The following is a 26,988-nucleotide window of genomic DNA, read 5'->3' on the forward strand; positions in this document are numbered from 1 at the left end:
AGGTTTTCTAACTGGTTAATCCTATGCACTGGGGCATTCGTTGTGACCCTATATTTTTGACTAAAGTATCATAAATCAACAATTCATGAGGTTTGGCCATGAAAACAAAGGTAAAAGTTTTTCATTGGGAGAGTATATTATTTAAGTAGTGCAGTTACGTGAGATTATTACCCTGTCTAATGGTAAGTGTTATATACAAAACCTTTTTTTGGCTTGGTGAATATTGTTTTTTTTACTTACAAGTCAATGTTATGTGGCAACCTAACTTTTGAGTTTATAAAATGGATTGAAGTTACCTATTATCTACAAAGGTTAAGTTCATACATTAATACTTAAGAGTGGTAAATTGTTTCCTGCGTAGGTGGATCTTGGGGGGGGGAGGAGGGGCATGTGCCACCCCAGAACCTTAAAAAATATGCAATATTTTCAATACGGTCCCATTATCATTGTGTTTGTTTTGTATTACAAGGTATCCTTAGGCCCTCCCAGAACAAAATACTGGATACGGCCCTGTGCCTGTTTACCTGTGCCCCCCCCAGAAAGAAATCTTGGATCTGCCCATGGTTTCCTGTATCTGTTGAAGGAAAAACATGAATGCCTCACTGAAAGGCTTCTGGGGATTCTAAAGGCCACTATTAACAGTTAATGATCATGCTGAATGATCAATCACCGTGTAAAATCATTCGATGTGTACAACGGAAAAATTTGCAAATGAACCATCATTATGCACATGATCATTCAGTGAAAATTAGAACATGTTCTACTTTGCTCGTTTGATCCTGTGAATAATCACGTGATCATTCACAGGGTATAGTGGCATTAATGGAATGACTGGTTTCAACATAATCAATATTTTGAAGGGCCACTCACTCTCTGTTGTAAGCCCGTTTTATACTGGGCACGACATTGTGCAGGTTAGCACTGAAAACAATTGTTGAAATAATGAGAATGGGAGCACTGAATTAAGGCAGAGGATATTTTGCTGTCTCGCATCCATGCATTCTCACATGTTTCTGAGCAATTCACTGCTCAATATGATGTATTTTTGATTGCACCTTCATCCATACGTCAGATTGTGCAATGACGAGACCTGTGTTAAATGGTCATTAGGGCTGGAGAAAACACCTGTAATCATGGAGCCTGTCATCTGGTAGGAAATCCAAGATTCTCCTCTGAAGGTAATTCAATGGGAAAGTATCTAAACCTTCATGAATATACATTTGCCTCCTTTGGGTATAATATGTTACAACCTGGAAAAATTTTACGCAAGGCTTATCCTTCAAAAATGTCAGGAACAATTGATTTGTCACCCCATGTCCTTGACTGTGGCATCACAATTACGGATAGTGCAGTTACTCGTGGGTCACCCCTTTTGTGAGTGTTTTTCCCCTTTTTGGTGGAGTAATTCTCTCTTAACCATGACATACCTTAGTGTTAATAACAAAAACGCCTTCTCCCAGCAATGCATGTGGCACAGGCCCAGGAGAAAGGATTTCAACCCCACCTTCAGTACTGGAGAGATACGGTCTCAAGTGTCCCCCCTAAATTATAATCTGGCTACCGTCCGGCTGAGTTGTAGGAAAGCTTATCCTTGCATTAGTTCGTGCTAATATGGCGTAAAAGATATCGACTTTTATGTTGAATTCAGGTCAGATTACACCGAAGGAAATGCTCATGTATTTCTTCCTCCTTTCACACGATCAAGTGGTAGTAGGGCATGAAGTGAACAACCTCTGTAGAACTTTCTCTCTCTTTACCTCCCGTGGGTCAGTTTTTCTTTGTTGCCGTCATATGCGCATAATTTTCAGTAGGGAGAAATAGCGAATATTTGCAATGGTACCTATTTTCTTTCAGAAGCATATTCCGCTGTAAGATCGATCGATCGATCGATTGTAAGGAGCAATCATCGAGGTTTTAATATCTTTATCTATTGTCACACCATTGTTGACGTGAAGGCTCAGAGGCCACACGTCAACAATGAAAGAAGTAAAGACTAACAGGTGTCAAAACGGGCGCAACAATTGCACCGTTCCCGAGAATTTTCAGACGATATGGTATTGCGTACCAATATGCAAACATTCTCTTCTTTAGGGGGAATTTTATTCTTTATTTCATGGCTCTACTTTAAATTAAATCATTACAGAGTTCTCCGAAAACAATTGTCATCGTAATAATTGATCGATGCTATTCCGAAAAATAATTAGGAACACATTGAAGAGAATTTTCATTGGCCGACGCATAATATTATTTACTTAAGACCAACTTATGACGCACGTTCGATTATTTGACAATCAGTCAGTCACAATCAGTCAACAATAACGGCCATTCGGAACGTAGATCCACTGCGGCCGTCACTTCTTGTTGTGATCACTTAGCAGACCAAAATCGCTAATTTATCGCCGACTGGCCAATAGGCACGTTCTTTTACGAAGTCTGGAAGTATCATGATGCTGTAATCCACAATACTTTAAAACGTATATGTCATTTCCTGTTTTTGGGTGAGTAACAATCCTATTTAAACGCGTCACTTGGTCGGTGACGTAAAGGAAATTTTATTTAAATGTCAAATACGATGTGTAACCTCGAAGTCACACAATCAAAGCAAAGCAACATGGCATGGCTATCGGCGATATTAATTACGAAAAGCCTGATACATTTAGCCTTGCTAGGACCGAGATATGATATCTCTCGCGTGAACGGGCATACAGGGGAAACAGGTAGCAATGGACAACAGGGACAAATAGCGTACGGGTAGCGCAATTTTCGTTTATTTTATCCACGTTTTCAAGTGCGCATGTTCAGAACCGAAGAACATCAGTCGATGGAGATCGCAGAGAACGTTCTAGTCGTACTCGCCCCTTTAGTAATGGATTAATGTAATTAGGGTTAGCTCCTTACCACGGTTACTTAAGTCAAATTACCATGAAACATCCTAACAATGCAAAATACGCGAAAATACCACCTATACATCAAGGGAAGGAGTATGCAGGAGATAATTTCTTGAGCCCGGAAAAAAAAGAGGTGAGCTGAGCTTGCTTATTGATTTGCTTCACCCAGTCGATTCCGAAGACTTAAAACCCAGGCATTTTGTTAAAATATTGTGAAGCTTGATAAGGATGTTAGTCTTCCTCGGTAGTTCAGCGTAGTATGTTGTGTTCTCATTTCGACGGATCAATATCGGGTGTCACATGATGACGGCTGAAATGGCTGTAAATAGAAGTTCATGCATTTTAAATAACACATTTCCTTAAGTTTATTTCTTCCTTTGTGTTAATTTATTCCCAATTGTGCTTCAGTTATATATTGCAGATTGTCTGTTTTTATTTGATGGACTTATGTGCCCACCCTTAGCATTGACTATATCATAAGTGAAAAGCTATTTCATCCCGTGTTTTTCAGGAATCGGCGAATATAAATGTTGAAGACATGTGGCTAAAAACCGGCGACGCCAGTACACTCGGAGTGGAAGAAGTTAGTGCCCGCCTTCGAGCAGACATAAGAAATGGTTTAAGGTGGAGAGAGGCTGAACTTCGTAGGCAGTTGGCTGGATATAATGAACTTACAGTTAAGGAAGATGATCCCACTTGGAAGAAATACATTGAGCAGGTGAAATTTTTCTTTCAATGCTTATTTTCAATCTGCATATTTTATACAGCTACTTATACTCCAGGATTGTGTGGATAAGTATGCGGAGATATTAGTCTTCCCTCTGTGCTCTATTTGTTTATTTAAATATGGTGAATCCGCTTATGCTCATTACCATGCTTTGATTTATAATGTATATTGAATTATTTGGAGAAGGGAGTGCCGGGTTGGGTTTGGTGAATGAAGTTTGTTAGCTTTTCTTAGCCATCTTTGGACTTAAGGTTTGAGATGGTATTTCATTTTTTAAGGAACATGAATTTTCTACCCAATTTAATAGTGAATTAATTAGTTTTGTGATTAATAAAGTTATTCGAAATAGTATACATAGGGAACTTACTCCAAATTATCATGGAGGATCAATGCCAAATTAAGGAATGCTTCTGGGAGTGAGTGAATTAGCTATGCTAGGTATTGGCTACAAAATTGGAGTCAAGGTGAATTTTTTGTGAACAGAAATGTATAAAAGAGATTAAACGCACTTCGTGAATTTCTTGTGATTTCAAACTGTTTCTCTCGAATCATTTGCTATTTTCATTCATATTTTGTTCGATTTTATGTTTAATCTCTGTTATGGCCATATTATCACTCTTGTCTCTTAAAAAAATTCAAGTATATCGATGGGCGTAGCCAATTAACAAATTTCAAGTCTTCATGCAGAATACTTACTGAGTCGTTTGATGGTAAAGTTGGATTGTGTTGTTGAGGGTAGAGAATTTTAAACACGATGAATAGGGGAGCAAGTTCTTTGCCTTTTGCCAATTCATGTTTCACAGACTTAAGTGTGCGGTGCCTGAAGCCCAGGAATCATCCCTGGTTCCTTAGATCCGTACCCTAATGCTCCACCCACCAGCATACTGTGATTTATCTAATTGGAAATATTGAGCTTGTCTTTTTCAGCATATCCATTGGTTTATTTTTTTCATCTCTGCTTGGCTTTTGTGCTTTAACTCTAGAAGCATAGCAGGGGTCAAAATGACCCCTCCCCATTGTCTCGTATTTTTTCACGCTTATTTGAAAAATTGGCAGGATTGAATTGTTTGTATATTTATAATGTGGGACTCAGTCTACCCATATGAAGTTTTGTCCTTTTTTGGTCTGTCCTTTTTTCTACGGCTTTTTCTATATTATGATCTATCATTTGCAGTGTAAGGGGTCATAATGACGCATTATGGAATTCTGCTATTCTGCAATAGAATTTGTCACAGTTGTGGTGCTCAAACCCTACTGATCGAGCTTTCTACCTATTTTGTGGAAAACATCATTGAAGCTTATAATGCACATTCATGTCACATCACTTCTATAATTATTGGTTATAATCTCGACTGCTTGTATTTTAGCAATATTACTGATTTGCAGGTATTATGTTAATTTTACAATTACTGTGATAGTTACCAAGTTCAGACACTCTTCAGGTTATATTGATTGAATATTGCCATAAATACAGATCCAGGTACTCAGAAAAAGTTAGGGCTTGAAATGAGTCGGGACCTGGCAATCTTTTCCATGGCATGCGGGAAATTTATGTTATGACGTGTGACTTGAAAGAACGGATGAGTTGTTTTAGCTATTCGAGAGCTTGACGTTTTGGTTAGATTTACAACAGTTTTTCTAAGTGTTAGATATAAAGAAATAGCCTTTAAAATTAATTTAAATGGGATTCCAAAATAATCTATCGTTTCATTGAATCTATTGATTACTCTTCAATAATGTTATTTAATAAACAAGAGAGTGAAGAAGTCAAAGTAAATGAAGGATTTAGTTAGGGAAGAGAGTGGGAATTTTAATTTAGGAATCTTAAGACAAATCTGAATCATTTTACGGCATGATTGCCATTCTGATCAATCCTTTTGGTGAGTTTGTGGTGGCATTTGTGTCAAAGAACTCTGGCTCAACCTCCTTCAGTCAGAGTCTCTCACCTCTTCATCATCAAAAAATTGATTTTATTTGAAAAACTCCAGTGGTTCGGTAGAAAGATGATAGTAATTATTGGTGAGATCTGGACTGACAGGGTGTGTTGTATGGCAATATCTTACCCGTAGCAAGTGAGAAGGTAGAATGAGCAATTTCTCCAAGGATTGCACTCAACATTTGTTAAATGTGTTCGGCTGCCGGTGAGGCTTTATGTGGGGGAAAGGAAGTTTGGAAGACTTGCTCTTAACACGTTGCGTACGGATGGCGAGAATTCTCGTCATTTTTTTCCCGAACGTTCTGGGTGGATGACGAAGATTCTCGTCATTTAGGTGCGTCAACCTAAACAATTTCAAAGCGTACAATACGTATTCGTTTGTACGTTTTCAGTTGTTGTTCGTTGTTCATAATGAATTGATGCATCATAACGTTTGATTGGGTAAAGTTATATTCTAAACATTAGCTTTTTAACCATGTTTAAACCAAAGGCATTACACCCTAATAGGCACATATTTCCCAGAATCGGCATACCTAGGAATTTAAATACATACCCCGGTACGCAACGTGTTAAGGAGTAATGGTACCCTGGATTGGTACCTTTTAACGCAGCATTAGTGAGCCTTGACAAACTAGTCTGATTCGGTACTCTATTGCAGTATTGTTCATCGTTCTACCAAACAATAAATCTGTGTGTCCCACCGAAGGTATGTTTGGGGTTACTGTGTTATTCAATATATCCTCATAAGGTTGTTAGTAAAGTGTGCAGTATGAGGGCTGTTGTTGCCTTGAAGGAGGAAAATATTTAGTCAGCTATCAACTATGCCTAAATATTTGTAGATCTAGTCAACAACATTAAGTGTTCAGTGGAATATCATGTTTCACCTATTAAGACTCAGGCCTTGAAATTATGCTCTGAAAAGGCATCATGACTAAAATCAAGCATTACTAGTTGCACGTGTATTGGTAACAGGTAAAATAGAGAATTTGAGAAAGACATTCAACATCCGTACTTAAAACATTGATAAATCTCTTCACTTGAAGTCGATGCGTAGTTTTCCGCGGCGTTGTCTAGATGATGTCTCCATGCTTCTGGGTTTCACCACGTGGATTTTCTTTGCGACGACAGTTTCTCTGGTATTCCAACTGGCGTCTTCAGGTTGATTTTACCTGAAGACACCGGTTGGAATACCGGAGAAACTGTCGTCGCAAAGAAAATCCACGCGGTGAAACCCAGAAGCATGGAGACATCAAATCTCTTCACTATTATTCAAATGAGTTGCCTGCAGAATCGTATACTAGTTCTCTCTTGGCTGAGTCTGGCTTAACTTGACCCCTCACTTGCCTGTAGTCCAGTAGTCCGCTGATATAAGGCCAAGTAAAAATAAACATGCCATCACCTTTGTGTCTGTCTTGGTTCACTAAAGGGCGGTGATTTGGAATCCTGCAATTTCTGTAACAATCGATATTTTGGGATTTCCTTTGAAATATCAGTTAGGTGTCAATGTTGATCCGTTCCATCGTACTTGCATCGCCCACCCTAATATCGAGGTCTGCGGTTGCAATGTTGACAGATTTTTGATTTTTTTACTCGGCACCGTGTCTCAATTGAAACAATTTCGGGTCCAATTCTAGAAATTATTCCTAATGGACAGAATTAACAGAAATTCAAACATTACTATTGAAGAAATGTATCTGGATTAGCCTGTTATAGATTAGATAAAAACTGCTGTTTTGAGATAGACTGAAGTACTTTTACGAACCTCTTATTGTTCTACATGAGAATTTTTAAAATACATACTTTTAAAGTGCAGTAGGCACTTAATTTTAACTCGTGCTCAACTGTTGCAGTTTCATAGTTGTATGTATGCTGAATTTTTATTAAATTTTGAATGTGCTTGAACCCACGTCAGTTTTTTGATGAATATTCTTGCTGAGAGTTAGTTACGGGTTTCTATTTATGCATCTGCTTGCCTGCTCTTATTCCCATGGGGAACCAAGGTGTATTCTGTTGGGGTTACTTTTATGCTGCCAAGTTCCAAGGCTTAGGCTTTTTGCCAAACCCACCAAGGTAGGGTCTAGAGTTTTGCTGGAATTAGTTTTTTTTTATATCCAGTAATTCTATGTAATTCTCTTGTACTGCTTCCTAAATAACGGAAATTATTGGTTATAATCTCAAGCTCAATACCTACCTTGCAAAGTATTACTTGTGGAATGTCTTAGAGTTGTTTTCTAGGGCTATACGGCCTCAAACTCTTCAATTATGATATCACTGGTCTAATATTCTCTTCCCAATTCCATACCTCATTCAGCGCAGGTGACTGCAAAATATTTTATTAGATTAGTAATGTCAACTATTCTAATCTGCTCCAGCACGCCTAATAAAATACTTAAGATTGGTGAAATCTCTAGTGGCTGAAATAAAATTATAAATAATACAGTGCCTTCACAAGATTCTCGAAGAAAACTGAAATTAGCTATTTCAATACCCCTCAATCAACTGCCCTCTGTAAAATATCTACATTTACATGCCACCAGGCTGACCACCATAAGTGTGGTGGGTATTCTAACTCCAGCCATTGACCGTGGAGAAATGAAATACACATACTGAGTTTCACTTAGCACTTATAGAAGTCCTTTATCGTTTGGGGAAAAATAATATTCCTAAACCTATACACTTGAAAAATAGTATCTCTTAATTTTTTTCTCCTGAATCTTGAAATATGGCAAGGGTCTACTAGAATCATGTCATGTATAGCTGTACTTAGTTGCATGTTTCTGATATTTCATCCTCTCCGTTCCGTTTTATCTCATGCTCTTTTCTTATGCACTGAAATTGACTTAACGGATAATGTTTTGGTCTCTCTGCTTGAGGACCCATGATCAATAGAGGACAATTCATACCAATAGTGCTGTCCACTCGATATTGGCATTCAATAAAAAATAATAAAATTTAGAGTAGTGAATTTTGTCAAATTTCTTTTACTACCAATAAAGCTTATTAGAATGGGTTTCTCAGACCTTTGCCTCTTAAGGGTCTCATTTTCACTTGTGACCAGGGATGGCTAGTGAAACAAAACGAAATTCAAAACCAGTAAAATTTCAATAGTTTCGTTCCCGGAAGTGAAATGTAGGAACAAAATGAAATGGATTTAAACCCGGGGAGCTATACTTGGGGTGGAAACAAAATCAGAGTCAAAACTACTTTGGTTCAAAACTAAACTAAATCTCTGGGACGAAACAAAACAGATGTTTCGCACTGGAGGGACCACGTGCTTCACCTTCGAACAGTTTAGTTTTGACCCACACACTGAATACGAAGTATGGTTGAATGAATTAGAGGTTCGGCTTATTGTTAGTAGATGCATGGGGCATTCATATTTTAACCAAAGACAGAATGGTGAACACAAACTGGCCATTCGATTTTTAAGCTCAATTTTTTAACCTCACTATGCATATTGGATTCTATGAGGTGATCAGATATCTTATGTGACGTAGCCCTGAATGAAGTTGTCATCATGTCATAGTAATGCTACTCTGTTAGATCATAGAGTAGGGCATGAGCATTCTCACAGTGACACACTGGCTCCTGCAAGCTCTCCTAAGTTAAATAATGATGGGCTTTGATTATGGTTGGATGAGCTAGCATTCACACCTTGACCATAATGTTCCCGTCCTCTACCTGTAAGTGTTTACAATCAATTTATATGAGAGAAAATAAGAGATCTCGACTGGTGTTTTGGTAAAGTGGGTGTGTTGCATTGAATTGGGGATATAATTACGGGCTATCAAAAAGTCGCAGCCTTGTCCTTCCACACCTCAGAGTAATATGAACTTATACATGTTTTAAAGCAGAAAACCCGTGGCCAATGAAATAACATGCTGTTTTTATGAAAAATCCTTTGTGGAATGATCCTGGTCATAACCATGCTTAGAAAAATGAGATTATACTGTAGGCATGATTTGCATGTCTTTTATGCAGGAAAAAAACTCTTGACTTAGGCCATAGTTTGACAACAAAAGACAATTTGAGGGATTTTTAGGGCGTTGAGGCACATGTGTGAACCAGATGTATCAAATATTTTTCTTCCAAATTGGGTTCATATTTTTTCAGTGGTTATATAGTGATTGAGGGTCGGATGCCATTTGATTTTTATGCATGAATTAGATTATGATTATTGAAATTTATGGAACTTTGATGAGGAACATTGTTAGGACCTTTTTTGTGACTTCAAACTGCTAAATTTGCCTATGGGAGGAGCTTTCTGTTATGGTCGTGGCTATATTTTTCATGTTTATTGTATTTGCTTCATGTACCAATTATCATTAACCACTTCTTTCTTTTTACAGTTCCGTAATCCTCTGATAATGCTCCTACTAGCATCTGCATTTGTTAGTGTGTGCATGAAGCAGTTTGATGATGCCGTCAGTATAACAGTGGTATGTATCTCACTATGTATCAGTATCCCAGTTTGTTAGAGTACTATTTATTTGATTATGAAATAATTGAATCGAGTGTGGACTTGGGGTCGACATAAAAGAAGCAGTGTGTTACAGACTCATAAAATTTAAACTCATGCATATTTATCAATGTTGTTCTTTTCTTTGTGACAAATCCTTACCTCTGACAAGAGTAAAACTGAGCTTAGGAAACTTGACCCGTTTGCATTTATTATTTTGAAAGTGCACAATTCATTGCTATTTTATGATTAAACTTCTTCGAATTAAACGTAGCAACTTATTTTGTCTTTATTAGTGTTAAATTTTCAATTAACAATGTCTTCCAAATTTTTCTGTGTCAGAAAAATTACTTTTTTAAAATTTAAATGTTTTGTAAGTAATATTTTTCCACTATATTTTTTACCTACAACCTCAGTACACGTTTTTGCATCTTGTGGTCCTTTTCTTTCCTCTCAATTTACCTGACATGGTCTTCTTGTCATTGTTGCATGTTCAGTTTGCTAGTTCCAGCGCACAAGTAGTTTTTTCTCATGCTGAATAAGCCATCATTCTTAACTCGATGATTTGGTGCCAATGACTTTGGTTTCTAATGCATCACAAATGCGCTAAATGTAGAAAATGGTAGTTTTATGGGAAACACTGTCCTAAATCATTATTTTTCTGGTGAAGGAATGGGGAGGTGAAACCAATATATCCTTTGCACTAGAATGGCTATTTTATTTATTGCCATTAGTTATGAGAATAATTGTAGTTGTATAAGTTAATTTTAGATATTTATTGGTACATATTTGCAAAATTTAATCCTTATTTGCATTTGTTTTTCAGGCCATTATAATTGTAGTCACTGTGGCATTTGTGCAAGAATATCGTTCTGAGAAGTCCTTGGAAGAATTAACTAAGCTTGTGCCACCAACTTGCCATTGGTGAGCATCTATCTTTTCCATTTCTGTTAACATGCTTTTCTTATCAATCATGTCATCTATAAAATTGCTGAATTTAATGAAGGAGTCAATAATTGACAGTTATTCAATTTTTAGATGTAACTTGTGCTTTAAGTCAACATAAATTTGAATGTAAAATTATTTTTTGAGTGTATACTGTTGATTATTTTGGCATACCTAATTTGGCTTTGGGGATGCCTCTGTTATTTTTCAGTCTTCGTGATGGAAACCTGGAAACATTTTTGGCCAGAAATTTGGTTCCTGGAGACATTGTTCACCTTAATGTTGGTGACAGAGTGCCAGCAGACCTTAGGTTATTTGAGGTATGTTCATGCTTGCCATTTATTTTGAAGTTTTATGATTGCTATTTACACCGTCCAAGTTCAAAAAAATCCCTTTAAGAGTTTCATGACATTGTCTCATAAGCAGTTGTCTCTTCCTAATCATGGTGTTCCTTGTGAAATACGTATAGTTGCAATATAGTGGTGAGTGTAAAGAATTAGCATGCTCACCAAAAATCATTAATATGATAATTTTAAATAATGAAAAGCTTGATAATTTTGTCTGCTAAAATGTTTGCATTCATGTAATTTTTTTAGGCAATTGACTTAGCCATTGATGAGAGCAGCTTTACTGGGGAAACTGAACCAGCCTCTAAAATAACATCACTGGTGTTGAAAAGCAATGGCCATACTTCAAAGGATAATATTGCATTCATGGGTACACTCGTTCGTTGTGGAAATGGAAAGGTAAAAATGTAGTCTTCATAATTTCCTGTGACTCAGGGAACCTTGAGGTTTCTTGGTGTAACTGCATGTAGAAGTGATCATGATATCTTTGTGGATGTAGTTCAGATAAATAGCAGCCAAACCCTTGCAAGGAATTTCTATTTTTCCACCGAGCTACTTTTGGATGAGTGCAAGTGGCTGGTTTGGAAGTTGTGTAATCTGTTCTTCAAAACATGTCAATTACTCGTATGGTGATAGTGGCTTCCTATGCTGCAATGTGAACTGTTGATGCAAGGAGCTTGTTTGGTTTAAGTTACCTTGGAAATTTGTTGATTGAGGCTAAGTACGGCAGGCAGATAAGTGTGAATTTCCTCAGGAGATGGAACTACCATCTGGGAAGCTCAGTGCCCTAAGATAGTCACTTGGTCGCACATTTCCCAAAATCCACTATCTCCCTCCATAAGCCCTTGGCCCATACCTATGACAATTTTTTCCTCTCTGAGCCAACTAACAGGCCCTGAATCATTGCTTCCTTGAGGTTCATGTCATGGAGACTATAAATCATTAGTTCAGAAAGAAAATGTGAAGTTACTCAAGGGTAATGGAAATGAGTGGGTTGGATGCCAAGGGTTACAAGTGATTTCTCTTTTCTATACTGAGTTAGGTACAGAAATTAGGTATAGAAAACAACCGAGATAAATCAGATGCTTAGTAGTGCATTTGATTTTCCACTCGATGTCAGCACAGAACAGAGACTCACTCGTTTCCTTTGGTAACCAGGTTTTTGTGTATTTATTCTAACAATTAACTTTACCTAACTCTGTTGAGAAAAAAATCACTTGTACTCCTTGGTTTCCAACCCACTTATTTCTCCTCTCCCCCTTTCTTGCCAAATTTCAGTCTACCTGCTTACATGTCTCAATTTCTGGAGGTCAACTGCTACATGAGTCACGAGTTGGGAACAAATGTGTCTAAAATTACTTTCGTCCATTGGTATCATAGCTTTTGGAATGAAATATCAGTAATGTACACAAGATTCTCACATCACAAGATCACAAGAATGAGATCTAACAAGATCTAATTCTGCCATTATTGATGAATTTTATTAAAGGCTATAGTCGTCGCCCATAAATTTATAAATTGAAGTGGAATAGTGAGTTGGGAGGTAAAGAGCCGAGTGCTCCTTAAGTTGACAAAGGTTCACTGGTGTCAAGCAAAGTTTCAAGTTGCCTAATCAAAAAGGGACTGGAGGGTTGTAATAGTAACATATTAACGTTTATTTTACGATTATTTTTTTTCTCCTTATCTTCACCTCGTTTGATACATGTTAAAATATTTTTTGAAGTGTAGGTCAACGTATGTTATGCAAAAAAGTTATAGCCAACGTTTCTGTGTATTTAAAACCATCATCAGGGCTTAAATTTGAATATATTTATTGATGTTAAAAAATAAATCAATAAATATGTACAAAGTTAAGCCCTGATGATGGTTTTAAATAAACAGAAACTTTTTTTGCATAATATACGTTGACCTACACTCCAAGAAATATTTTAACATGTTTCTTTTATGTGTCGTCAACAGAAACATAGATTTTGGAAATTTCTTTTCTCTTCAATCTCCCGTACTAATAGTTGCATTGCAAAATAGCTTCAGAGTCATATGGTTATTTTATGCAAACTCCAACTCGAAAGGTGCCAAATTTGAAATTTCGGACACCCTTGAATTTTTCAAATGTTTGCAGCTCTGAAAGTTTGTAAATCGAACTTGCGTTGGAAGAGTAACTGTTTGTCCAATGTAAGAGCAGTAATGAGTGGGTCACCATGATTCCATAGGAATGAAGCTTGTTATATTATTTTGCGTAGATACTGAAGTATATCTTTCTGGAGAAAGAACTAAAAGTGGGGCTCTTGGGCATAGTAGACGAGGAGAACTTATTAAACATAGCAAAATGATTATGACATAGCTTAGTGTATAAAAACTCCGCTAGTTAGTGTACAAACACCGTTGCTTGTCTGTGGAACTTTGTAAAAGAGTTTGCTTTGTACCCCCTGGGACTGGAACTGAGATTCGTAATATCATAATAACGAAAATAGGGTAGTTTCCTTCATCAAAGAAAACGAAAGGCATTGATTGCGATTCGTTAACCACCATTAGTGTATTCATAATAAACAAATTATTTGGTTTTAGAAATACTGGTTTAGACGAATGGCAGTGGTCAATTTTATCCTCATTTGAAAAAGGCGCCCATGCGATGCCACTCCACCTGACGTCACAGGGACCTAATTTCTATACGAGTAGATAAGAGTTTTACATCGTCTGAGAATGCATGCATGAGGCACAGAGCTCAGGGAAACATGTCTTAATAATCACCTATTAAAACTGGCTAAGGTCGGAAAGTTTTCTTCGTTTGATAAGGTATTAATTATCCTTATTTAAGCCAAGCGCTACCAGCTAGCACGGTACTCTGCTACCTGCTAGCATCATGCGTGTATCAGCGCTCAAAGCCTCGCCCCAAGGTCATCTCGTTTGCGGCAGCGGGAACTAGAACGATGTCACATGGAGTTTTCCCAGCATTCCTACTTCACCGTCGCGTTTTCGCGCGCTTGAAAATTTTCACTTTTTATTTAATCGCGAAAAATAGATATTGTCATTTAAAATCTAAAAGCATGAAATACGTACTCCAGTACAAAGTAATAATCTTTCGATTTAGGCAATAAAAAATAATAGGAAACCACCCTATTTAGTATTAACTAGTAATAACTAACTAAATTCTTTTACTGTAGATTGGATAGGCCTTTTCATTGGGACCAACGATTTACTTTGTAATAAGGTTGTTTATTATTAACGAGAGTCTACTGTATTATGTTGATTTTGGTTGTTCAGTTATAACGTTTCTGATGTGAAGGTATTTTAAACTTGGTCTTTCTGAATGGATTGAATATTTGTAATTGCTATTAATTTTTTTAATCAAATTATGACATCACTAGATATGTATCAATCTTCAGCAGCCCTGTGTGTTTAGTTGTATAACATAATCTTAATGTGAAACTGTTGATTAATGTAGTTCATTGGAATTCACTATATTTTTCATTACCTTTTGTCGTTAAGAGTGAATTAAAACATTTGGTAACTTCCATATGGCTAACCAAAGAATTTTCTTGCAGGGTATTGTTGTCAACACAGGTGAGAAATCAGAGTTTGGTGAAGTCTTCAAAATGATGCAGGCTGAGGAGGTATGTTTGTTTTCCTCAAAACATGATTTCGGAATGTAATGTAAAATATAATCATTGTAAAATTATTTCCTTTTTACTTTCTATGAATTTTTATGTTTTCAAATTTTTTTCTAATCCTTGTCATAAAATTCTAATGACAGTGCCGTAAGACTCATGGCCCATCATTGTCATTTAAGTAAGCCATCAATAGCCCACGTTAATAAGCTGAATTTTACCTTGTTTTCATTGCATACTATGGTTTAAAATAGTTGTGTTAAATTACTAAGTGAAAAAGGTGGCCCTCATGCATTTGATAGGCTAGATTTGTTATTTCCAGTATTATTCTTGATACATTAAATTTTGGAAAGTTTAGTCTTTGAAAGAAAGTTTTGGAAAGTGTCTGAGATTAGTTCATTTTTTGTGTTATTTTTATCAAATGGTCATAAGCATAGAAAATTGTCATTTATGTATATCATGGATGTCATGTCTGGACTTTATTGCACTGTTAAAATTTTCTTCACTCACATAATGTGTTATGAACTTCACATAAAATTTCACCTGTAGTTCAGTTAATAATTTATTCTTGAAAAATGTCGCTAGAAGTTGAGTAAAAATGTGCATTATGTTAGTAATATACTTTATTAATCTTTGTTAGAGGCCTTTCCGTTTTGTATTTCTATTTTTTCTTCAAAATCTTGATTCTACACAGCATTCTCTTTCTTCAGCCTTAATATTAAATTCCATCTCAATTTTGAGTTGTAAAACAATCAGGTAAAGCATAATATAAATTTGGCCAATTATAACTGGCGTAAATTGCTGCTTTTAACAATCAAATATTCTCATACGATTGCTTACGTGACAGATGAAATTATTTGGATTAGTAAATAGCTGATTGTTTTCTCCCTTTTTTCTTAGTGGATTGTTATAATTGTTCAGTTTGACCCATGCATAATAGACTTGTTTATGAATTTACAGTCTCCTAAAACTCCCCTGCAAAAGAGCATGGACATTCTTGGCAAGCAGCTCTCTTTCTATTCTTTCTGTATTATTGGTCTAATCATGGTGCTGGGGTGGTTTCAAGGTAGACCAATATTGGACATGATGACTATTGGTGTGAGGTGAGTTGAATTAGCATCATAGTATAATATTGGATCCCTCTGTACAAAATATGTAGTAAATTCGTGCATGGACAACTAGGATTGTCAAGGACTTTGGAAACTGGGATACTTGAGAATAGTTAAAAAATCCTACAATGGTTCTGTCACACCTGGAATATGCAGGAAATATTTTATTGGTATCTTGAAATTCTTGAGTTTAAACTTAGTATGATGCATTACCGTATTCCCATGATTTTCAGTAAACTTAATCCTTATTTTTGGTCATCAGATCTAGATTAAGATTTTCAGTGATTACCTATACATATTGCAAACATAAATGTAGGTTTTCTTAATTAAGTGAAGAACTTGGTAGCAGAATGAGCTATGTATATTTAAGAGGTTGTGCACGCACCACAATATGTACAGTATTTAGTGTTTTTTTTTTTGGTCCTTCTCTCAACAAGCATAGTACCAACCCCTCTCAACTCCCAGCCAAGTACATAATATAGTCTATACTAATGTAACTCAAATTTAATAGTAGATGATTTATCAAATTTTTGGCAAATGTATCCTATCCCTTCTTGTGTCTGAGTGATATTTTAAGAAGCATTTTCTTGAGGTTGACGTTTCCTTTAAAAGAGATCTGAAATGCAATCAATATAAATGATGAACAGATTTTTCTTGTCTGTTCATTTATGCCTTCGTCCAGCTTCCTTGTACAGTCTAACATTAAGTAGTAAGTCTTCGGTCATTAGAATCCCTCTTAATTATTTCTCTGGTATTAGATAGTGACTTCATTTCACAATCCCTCCCTATTGCTAAATGCATTTGAATTGCACATTATCTCATTTTATGTCTTCTCACTTGATGTTTTGACTGGCATCCTTTCCATTCCTAGTCTTGCTGTGGCTGCTATTCCAGAAGGCCTACCAATAGTTGTTACTGTGACCCTTGCATTGGGAGTGATGAGAATGGCGAAGAGGAAAGCTATTGTGAAGAAGTTACCAACTGTGGAAACATTAGGTAAGTAGTTATGTACTGTAGAAAAAATGTTTGCCCTTATTTATTTAGCTCAGGTGTTCATGCTCTTCTTAAAAGGATTACATTATCGGTAGAATTTTTTTTATCGTGCTGCTGAAATATTACTTCCATTTAGTATTTATATTCTGTAATGCCATTCAAGCAATTGTGCTTATTCAATGTTAAGACTGAAAACTGTGATGGACTAAGGTATCTTAAGTGTCTTAAAGATTGGGGAAGGAGGTGGATAATGTCAATTGGGCATTCCACCCAAGCTGTGGCTGATGTGTACTGATCTCCTTGAGTAAACAGTATGAGTTATTTAAGGATAAATTAACGAATTAAGTGTATGATGTCAGGTGTATGTTTATGAAATGCAAGTAATTTTTGAAATTTTACCCTCTGTCCCTATTTTTTGTTAGAGTATGCCATTGGCTATTTTAACCACTTTTCAAGGTATAACACTTCCAAGGGCAATTGGCACTAATTCATGAAATTTGCTATTTTTTATGCTGCTTTACCTCTTGTGTAGTTAACATTTTTCTAGGTCCTCAGTGATTATGAAAATATGTATCTACTAACGAGATAGCAAAATTTTGCTTTTTTGGACTTGGATCTTAGTTATGCAAATTTTCATTTCGTAAATGTATAACTACCGTATATCTCCGAATATAGTCCCCCCTTTTTTTCCAAAAATGGCCGCGGAAAAGTAAGGGGGGGGGACTATAATCGAGTGTAAACCAATTTAGCATACTAAAGGTGACCATAAAGTAATAAATAACGGCATAATGGCTAATGTTCTCGTAGTCTTTCTATTTGAGTATATTTATGAGGATTATAATCGGAGATATTAGTAAATACTGCCACGTTTTACCGGAAATTAAGACAATTTTTACCACAAATGTTGTACAGATACGATTATTCCGATTCAAATAGCATATCGAATATGCGTTTTCACGGAATCCATCGGGTAGCCGCTAATTTTTCTTGGAAAAGTATTGTTAGAATAATTCAATCGACACTGATCACTTAATGACGCAAAATAGTAAATAATTAAAATGAAAACTAAACACACACTATCATTACATTAATCGAACACTAGAATTGAATCAATAGTATATGTACCCGTCGCTCATTTAATAACTACACGATTTAAATAATTGCGAAAAATAAACAGATAAAGTGAACCTTTCGTGACGATTTAGCATTTCATTGCGTCCGTAGCTTCTATACGTCCGTGCGGTTCGTGTTTACAACCACTGCCTTTACCGCCTTCACAGAACAAGAATGCGCAATAGGTGATGCATTTGTTTCTGAAAAGGCGCAATAATCGACGACTTTAAACCAGAAGCGCCGGCATTACTGCATTTGATCGAAATACAGCGACTCAGCATCGAAAGTGTAATCAATTTATTGAGGAATATCTTCAATTCGTCAGGGTAAATAGGATCGATAAATTACGTCGCGTAACGTTTCGCAATTATTTCCGCGATATTTTCTTTATTAAAAATAATTTTACGTTCAACAGTGAGGTGATGGATCAAGTAGAAAGATGAGGATCAATCCTGCGGCAGATTAGAGGCCTTCAAAGACGGAGTTTCGATGCCAATTTAAAAATAGCCGTTGCAGAATACGCCGTAAATCATAGTATTTACAGCGCTAGCAAAGCGCTATTACATCGCGGAAGTCATTTCGGGGGTCTCGATGCGGCAGATTCAAAGAATTAGAGGAAAATATCGTCGAATTTGTGCGCAAATGCAGAGCAGAAGCTCTTTGTGTAACTTATGCAATGATTCGCGACGAGGCATTGAAAATTGATATAATTTTTTTCAGTTTTAATGTTGTTGGAAAAAGTTTATTTCTTAATTTTATTACTTTGATATTTGTAAGTGCTGTAGTTTAATTGTTTTGCTTAGCAGGCATTTGATAGCAATATTTTTATAATATTTATAATTTATTTAACACAATTTTATTTAGATTTCCTAAATTCTTCAGGTCACTTGGATTTGTGATGACTTGATGGGTGTGTTACACTGGATCTAAGGAAGTTTCAGGGCCAAATGCAATACTGTTTATGGGCTTTAAGTTAAAGCTTATATATTGACATTGTCTGAAGTCATTTGGAAATCAAAAATATTAATAATTTGTGAAGGTTTAAAAAATACAATAGCCTTGGATACTTAAAAAAATTTCTCATTTCTTCATTACATCTGGTTAAGGAACTATAAATTACTAATACATGCAATGGATCACAACATGTTTTAGGTATAGTTATTTTGTTGTGATGGAAAATATGTGAACAGATTTGTTCTTAATCTTCACAGAAAATAATAGTTTTTATCGAATCTAGAATCTTAACTTGCTAACCACAGAAAAATTGCCTTCCTTTACATTTTAAATTTTTTCCCAAAACTGAGGTCTCAAAATTGGGGGGGGGGGACTATATTCGGGGGGGGACTATATTCGGAGATATACGGTATGTCCTTGTAATTTTTCATTGTGATTATTTTTTTCTAGGTTGTGTCAATGTTATCTGCTCTGATAAGACTGGCACTATCACAAAAAATGAAATGACAGTAACTGTGATTATAACATCCGATGCATACAAGGCTGAGGTAATGTACCTTAATAATATTTTTAAACTTATTTAGGTAACTTTTTCTGATTAGAATAAATATTCTAGAGCATAGAATGGTAAAAAATTCATGCTTCTGCGTTGCCTGTTCAAAATGACATTGCAATGAGGGATTATGGGGTATGGCTGCTTATGTCAGTAAAATATTTTTTATGTTTACTGTGATCTGTGTATGTTTCCTCAAATCTTTTGTCATAACTTCAAGTCATTGTGGATGTGTCTTATCTTTTGAGCCGATTGGGGTCATGTAGTGGTGTCCTGTGGTCACATCTTTCATTCTTGAAGATTCACTGTTTGATACAAAAATCCAATTGCCCTCCTACATCTGAAAAGCTGCAGTATTAGATTGTGCTGTTTCTCATAGTTCAATTTCTATTTTTTACACTTCATTTGTATACGGTCTTCAATTGAATTTTCTAGGTTTCTGGTGCTGGCTATAATGATCATGGTGAAATCCATATTCACAAGTGTGATAACCTGGAACGTGCTAGGGAGTCTGTCCACCGATTGCTTGAAGTTGGTTGTGTATGCAATAATGCTCACATCACCGGTGACACACTCCTCGGCCAGCCAACTGAAGGTGCTCTACTTGCTGCGGCAATGAAGGTGAGTTAGGGCCGTATTCTTAGTCGACCCTGTAGGGCCAACCGACCCTGGATACGTCATCAGCCCCTACATAAACCGATCTCACCCTACATACGCCACATCAAGCCCTACATATGGCCGTTTTTGGAACTAAACGGGCCCTACTTGATGTAGGGTACCCGAACCAACCCTACACCCTACAAAAACATGGCGGCCAAATATCGTCTGCTGATCACCTCGATTAAATAATTTACGTTGTAATGCATATTAAGGGTGACGAGCTCGCACAAACCATTTTAAAATGTACAGTAACACAGCGGAAAAGTAATAATACTACCACTTTATAGCCACCAAGTTAAATAAATTATAAAATTGACTGAACTTGTGGCGGCCGCACGTCCTGCCTCGCCGCCACACCGCTTGCCCGGAGGCAACATAAATCGCGCTCCATCATCGAATCTCCTCAATAGGCCAGCTAGCCCAGCGGTAGAGCGGTCGCCTCCCAAGCGGACGGCCCGAATTCGATTCCCCGTGCCGGAAATTGTAATTATTTTATTTTTTCTTGCCTTCTAGAATTTCTTTCATGTTCAAGAACAGTAACATAGAACATTCTGGAAGTGCACCAATAGAATAAATACTGCGGCCTTTCGGCCGTTGAATTTGAATTTGAATTGGCCGGCAAGTCAGTCTGAAATATGGAACGGATTAATAAACATCGTCCAAACCATTACAGTGCCTTATCATTGCTAGCAGACAATTCCTACGCCTGCTACAAACTAATAAGAAGAATATAGCGGTATACAAGCATCTGGTTTCAACGAATATATAATATTTTTCACGTTTGGCACTTGGTATACTTTTGGGAAGCCAATACTTCGTTTACGTACAACCATAGAAAACGTATTTTCATGCCACTATATGCCACATAATAAACTTAACTACGGAAGGTAAAAGCGAACGACGAACCTTGATGATGCAACGTAAGTTCCCACGTCAATGATCATATTTGCTCCGTACTTATTACTATCTTGTACAGACCGCTTTTGAAGTAATTTGAAGACAATAAGGTTTTACTTTTGGCTCGATATGAGTGTATTTGTAGCGATAATTAAGGTACCGACACGACCTGACGGACGACACCGATTGTTTATTTACCTTGAGCTGTTGCCCTAACAATGCGCCCGAAAATTATAGGACGTCTTTTCTTACTTTCATAGTTAGTTCCCATTACGCCACCAGTATGGAAAATTGGCGCTGCGCCATCATCTACGTCATCTCAGAGAAGTTGACGACGGAATCACCCCCCACCACTTATGTAGGGTCGACTGAGAAACGCATGTAGGGGCTTTTGTTATGTAGGGACGGATATGTAGGGTCGACTAAGAATACGGCCCTTAAAGTCATGGTTTTGTTATTTTTTCTCAAATGAGCTTTCATGTAAACCTGAGCAAAAATTATTTTCTCAAAATGATTGTAATGGTAGGTTCCCTTTGGCATTTTCTCCTTATTGAAGGCTCTTTATACAATAGTAAATGAAGAAAAACTCAAAAGTCATTCCCTGTTTCGAGCATTGCTTAGAGTCTTGGAGCAGCGGATTGAAAGTTATGATAGGCAATAGGGGAGAATATTATTGTGCCAGTGCACAGAAGACAAAATTGGGACGTCATTACAACTGCTTGCGAGGAAAATTAGATAGCTGTGGAGAGTGTGGCATATATCAAGGGTAGCAAGTGATTTTATTGGCCCATGTGGAAAATCATAGGAAATTATCCATCTATGAAGAGTGCTTGTGTTTGACCTAACACTTTAAGTAGACCATTTCACGGCAGATGTCATCCGGGTTATGTAACTCTTAGGATAACCCTGCGCTAAACTTAAACCACAAAACTGTTGTAAGTTCATGTTCGATGCATTTCATTATGGCATCCTTGTGATAGACGAATAAAACAATTGTTTCTTTAATTAGGATGTTTGGAAGTCACAGTAACTGATTCGTACGTAATGTCAAACATTGACTGCATGTCTATTTATTATGTCGCGGCTCTACTTTATCGTTGGCATAATGAGTAATGCAAGGAAACCTGTTGGAAGCGTTACCAATGTAACTTAAATTTCAATTCAACATATATTTAGAAGCCAATTTATGACAATTCAAACTTTCCAATGATGGAATATTCAAATAATCTTTGTCAAGTTACCAACATGTTAAATTTTTTGATTACCTACTTATTTAGTCTTCATTTATTATTTTCTATAATGGACCTCCTAACAGGGTGTCCAGGAACTGGGAGAATCAGGAATTGTGCGTGAATTATTAGTACCTGGAATTATGCATGGATTATTCATGAATTTTTTCTTCACCAGGGAATTTCAATATCTTTTATTTCAAAATCCATTTTACATAAAATTTTGCCAGTTCAATACCCATTTTCTGGCCTAAAATGTGTTTGTCTTAATTTTAAGGGCAGTATCCTATTAGAATTTTTACTGCCGCATAGAGGCGTGGAATGTCAGACAAGACAACAGAATGGAAATGTCTAGCACTCTTGACTCAAGTACATTCAAAAGGACAAAGAATAGAATGCCAGGCGACATCAACATCTAATTATGAGCATCTTGGCGGGCATTGAATGAATTTAAGTTTGAATACAATGTGCGCTAACTAACCAATCCCTTGTCCTTGAAAATACGTAAATATAATGTTATTTAAAAGTAATTGTGGGTGTTTTAAAATCCCCATCCTTTGCAGTAATCACATAAGATTAATCTGGATTAACAAGAATATTGTAATATGTACATATTTCTTTGGCAAACAGGAAATTATGTATTGATAAATTTTTCTGCTTTTATTGGCTGGACACCCTGACTAAGTCTAATTAGAAAAACTTTTTATGTTTAATGTTTTGGGAAGTAGTGGTGGAAACTTTAATTCAAGTGAACTAATTCACCTTAATTCTTTAATTTCAGCATGGGATGTACGGTGTACCTGACCAATATGTGCGTTTACAGGAGTATCCTTTCAGTTCTGAGCAAAAAATGATGGCTGTGAAATGCATTCCGAAGTACAGTGAGGTCAGTTATCTTGATTTAATTAGTATTCTTACTGTTGTATCAATTAATTAATTTGTAGTAAATTATGTGCCTAATATTTCTTTAAACAGAGCAAAGAAGAGATATATTTTGTCAAGGGAGCATTAGAGCGAGTATTGCAACACTGTACCAAGTATGCTGACCGATCTGGGGCCAGCCAGCAATTGAATGCAAAGAAAGAGAAAGAAATACTTGCTGATGCATATGATATTGGCTGTAGAGGTTTGAGAGGTAATAATCTTGATATTTCTAGCATTCATATCTTGGTTTAACTGGGTAAATGCAAGTGAATATACAGAAACATCCATGTCTTGTAAGTAAAGTGTTCTAACTTGAGAGAGTCGGATGAGATATCCAAAACCTTTTGTTTTGGCTGGTAAGGACAATCCACTCCCTCTAAAGTAGATAGTACTGGTGTATGACCTTTTTCTCATAGAAATGAAAACACTGTGTGATAAACCTATGAATTTACTAAATTCATTCTGAATTATGTTTTATGGTTGCTTGAAGCGGAAGTTTATTCCTTCTCGGAAAATACTGCCATGTATTAGTTAAGTCATTTGTTACTTTTATACTCTAATTAACAATCATTACAATTAATTAGTTTAATTAATCTTTAAAAGGTATTATACATATTTTAGAACATCAAAAATTTTGCTGGTTTGAATCTTGTCTAGAGCGATTATAATGCTTCAGTTAAGGGGATTGCAAGGAATTAGTCTGTAGTGTAAAGTGTGTAAAAAGATTTAGCTTCACTATAAGGATTAATAAAGAGGTTGCTTTTGTGAAGCAGTGACTTGCTGTAAAACGTAGTGTCATTGTTGGCTTGAGCATAGAAAATAATTTTGAAAAAGTTCAATTTTGTCTCTTTTTCCAAAAGATACGTAAGTACTTTTGTCCTAATATTGGTGGCTTTCAGGATTCGTTTTATAAATGAATGAAATAGATTCACTGGGTAATTATTGTGGAAGCATGTTAGTCAGACTCAAGGAAATCTGGTCTCACTCTATTTCTGGAGGATTTTATGCAATCACCTCTCGTATCGAAATTGCATGCCTTGTCTGTTCACTATGAAAAATATGATAAATAAGAAGCAGAAATTCATCCTAAATATTACTGTTTGCTTATTTTATTTATTTTCATCCTAAGTTGAAAAACTTGGTCATATATGTTTCTAAAATATTATTCAAAGCAACATTTTCTCCCTGCCATCAGTGTTGTTTTGTTGTGAGAAAATTATTTGGCATACCTAAAGATAACTTCTCATGATATGTGTTAAATTATCAAGCTTCATCTGATGTGTAGACCCTTACATCCATAATTGATCCATGATATCCATAGATCCATAATTCGGTTTGTCTTGGTTGCTATTGGAATGGTCAATTTAATTCTTGACTTGATGTTTTTGAATGTGTCACATTATGTTACTCACTGTAATTGAGTCAATGTTTCATTAAATTTTCTCTTATACCTATTTAATTGATACGTCATTAGTTACTGGTAATTTTATATCTAGATTTCTACTAAGAAATCATTTTCCCGTAAATATCTAATTCTGTTGTTCCTAATTTGTTTGAGTTAATCCCGCCCCATAGAATGATTTTTGTATGTCTTTTGTTTGTTTCATTGAATTGTGGGTAAAAAGACTGTGAATAAGTGAATATAAAATGTTAACTCGTTGGACTAACTGCTAGAGTTTTATTTCTGAAGTGAACCGAAATTTAAAACGTAAAAGTAATGCTAGAGAGGATTCTAGCGTCGTATTCTAACAAATTCAATATTGCAAATTTCTTTTCTAGTTGTCGGAATGGCTCGGGGATCCTCCCTCCAAGATCTAGTATATGTAGGTCTGGTTGGAATTTGTGATCCTCCACGTCCTAATGTCCGTGAGTCAATTCAGGTTCTGCAGCAGTCTGGTGTAAATATTAAACTGGTTACTGGTGATGCTCAAGAGACAGCTGTAGCTATTGGTAAGAGTGCTTTAAATCAGTCAGGAATTCTAACCTACTCAGTAGCCTTATTTGTGGCTGTTAAATTTTGTAAAATTTTGTTTTGGTGCGAACTAAAACTGGTGCAAATCTGTCGAGTAACTTGTGATTTAATGGAAAAAAGTAAAGATTTTGAACATTAGCTTGTATCCTCCTTATGTGGTACCTGTGCTGGTGTCAATGATATAATCTAAATGCTTATTTTCTTAGGCCTTTATTGGTTTAACTAATTTAATTTTTAGGAATGGCCTGAAATCCTCAATTGTGTAAAGCAAAGATTTGTGGTCATATTATTTGTGCCTCTGAGATTATTTAAAATGCTATTTTTAGTCACAGGGTGGCAAGTAAGATCTTTGAGTTTGTGCAGATTTTAACATTCTGTAGCACCTCAATTTTTCATACAATTTATGCCAATATGTGGTAATTTATGTGATGTGTCGTGTTTGCTGTAGTAGTCAGTATGTCTATCGCAGTCAATTAGGGATATGCTGTTTTACTTCCTTGTATCGTGTAGGCTATTTATAACCAGTGGCGGATACAGAGAAAATTCAAGGGGGGGGGGCGCAAAAGACATCTTGAGTTACCTTTACTTTTATCGCAATAAAAAATAATCAAGTCACATGCAGAGCTTCAGAAGTTTTAACTAAAGTGATTTAACACACATTCAAGACAATGCCATCTTATGATATAAAAAAGTTAAAATTATGGTTCTGCTATGTTTGGCAATACGGGTGGCCCCGCAAAGGGGGGGCGCGCGCCCCCCATCTGTATCCGCCACTGTTTATAACAGAGCTGAAGAGCTGGGCAATTTAACTCCTTGTAATTGGACTGTGTTATGTGCATATGGTCAGTTGTTCTCAACCTCATTTTGAAGTACACTGCCGTAATGTCTCGATGAAATACATCTCATATCTCTTAGAGTACGTAGACCTTTGTGCTGCCGTCTGAAGTTTACTTGGGTAGGAGAGAAGGGATCCCCAGCATCCAAGTAAGGGAAGGCATGGCTGAGTGCCATCATTTTTTAGGACAGGGAATGAAATACAGCATCTTCAGACCGGCCACCAAGAGTAAAAGGCATCACATGTAAAAAAAAAAATTTCCGTGAAGAAAGGAGCCGGAGGGGATGACGAGTGTGAAGCATAGAGGTAACCTCTGTGGTGTGAAGGACCCAAAGGAAGAATCCCTTGTATTGGTGATTCAAATGAAGGGCTCGTTTTGGTGGTTCAGGCATGTTTCGGTGCTTCAATGTATGTGACAATGTTGTATGACTAGGCGAGGGTGTAGGGTGCGTTTGGGTGACAGCAATTGGCTGCAAAACGTGTTGGCGTAGGGTTCTCCGCCCCTCCTTTTGCACTGTCATCGGTCAACTCTCGTCCGCAGGACTGTAGTTGAAGAATTAAAAAGGGAGTAAGGGTGATGATAGCATAAGGAAATACCTAGAATCAAAGGGATTTCACAGCTGTGATGCAGGTCTGAAACTTTGGCTGGCTGTTTGTGTATGATGTGGGAGGAAGAAAGTCTTTTCATTTGTGGAGAATTAGAACCTATGAGCATAGTATTTTTGTAACAATATGAGGGAACTTGATCAGTATTATTCATTCAAATATCATTTATAGGCAAATTACTCAATTTGAATCTGCATATATTTATCACAAGTAAGATTTGGTATAAATGGAATTAT

The 26,988-nt window shown here is 36.4% G+C and overlaps 1 protein-coding gene across 4 annotated transcripts in view; it reads left to right on the forward strand.

Annotated features, from left to right (window-relative positions):
- The first annotated feature begins 2,352 nt into the window (after positions 1–2,352).
- Positions 2,353–26,988, forward strand: part of LOC124163329 (calcium-transporting ATPase type 2C member 1) — a 35,852-nt gene continuing 11,216 nt past the window's right edge. Inside the window, exons 1-14 of one of the 4 annotated variants that reach the window (XM_046540154.1) lie at positions 2,353–2,498; positions 3,400–3,606; positions 9,901–9,990; positions 10,837–10,934; positions 11,167–11,275; positions 11,552–11,701; positions 14,845–14,913; positions 15,868–16,010; positions 16,888–17,012; positions 19,527–19,624; positions 20,065–20,250; positions 23,197–23,301; positions 23,391–23,550; positions 25,119–25,289. In XM_046540154.1, the coding sequence (XP_046396110.1) occupies positions 3,427–3,606; positions 9,901–9,990; positions 10,837–10,934; positions 11,167–11,275; positions 11,552–11,701; positions 14,845–14,913; positions 15,868–16,010; positions 16,888–17,012; positions 19,527–19,624; positions 20,065–20,250; positions 23,197–23,301; positions 23,391–23,550; positions 25,119–25,289 (1,684 nt within the window). In that variant the 5' untranslated portion in view covers positions 2,353–2,498; positions 3,400–3,426. Of the gene's footprint in view, positions 2,499–2,662; positions 3,022–3,119; positions 3,210–3,399; positions 3,607–9,900; positions 9,991–10,836; positions 10,935–11,166; positions 11,276–11,551; positions 11,702–14,844; positions 14,914–15,867; positions 16,011–16,887; positions 17,013–19,526; positions 19,625–20,064; positions 20,251–23,196; positions 23,302–23,390; positions 23,551–25,118; positions 25,290–26,988 lie in introns of those variants that run through there. The other 3 variants (XM_046540155.1, XM_046540152.1, XM_046540153.1) reach the window with 3 other exon arrangements.

This window comes from Ischnura elegans, chromosome 8 (genome assembly GCF_921293095.1).
Source record: "Ischnura elegans chromosome 8, ioIscEleg1.1, whole genome shotgun sequence".
NCBI lineage: Eukaryota > Metazoa > Arthropoda > Insecta > Odonata > Coenagrionidae > Ischnura > Ischnura elegans.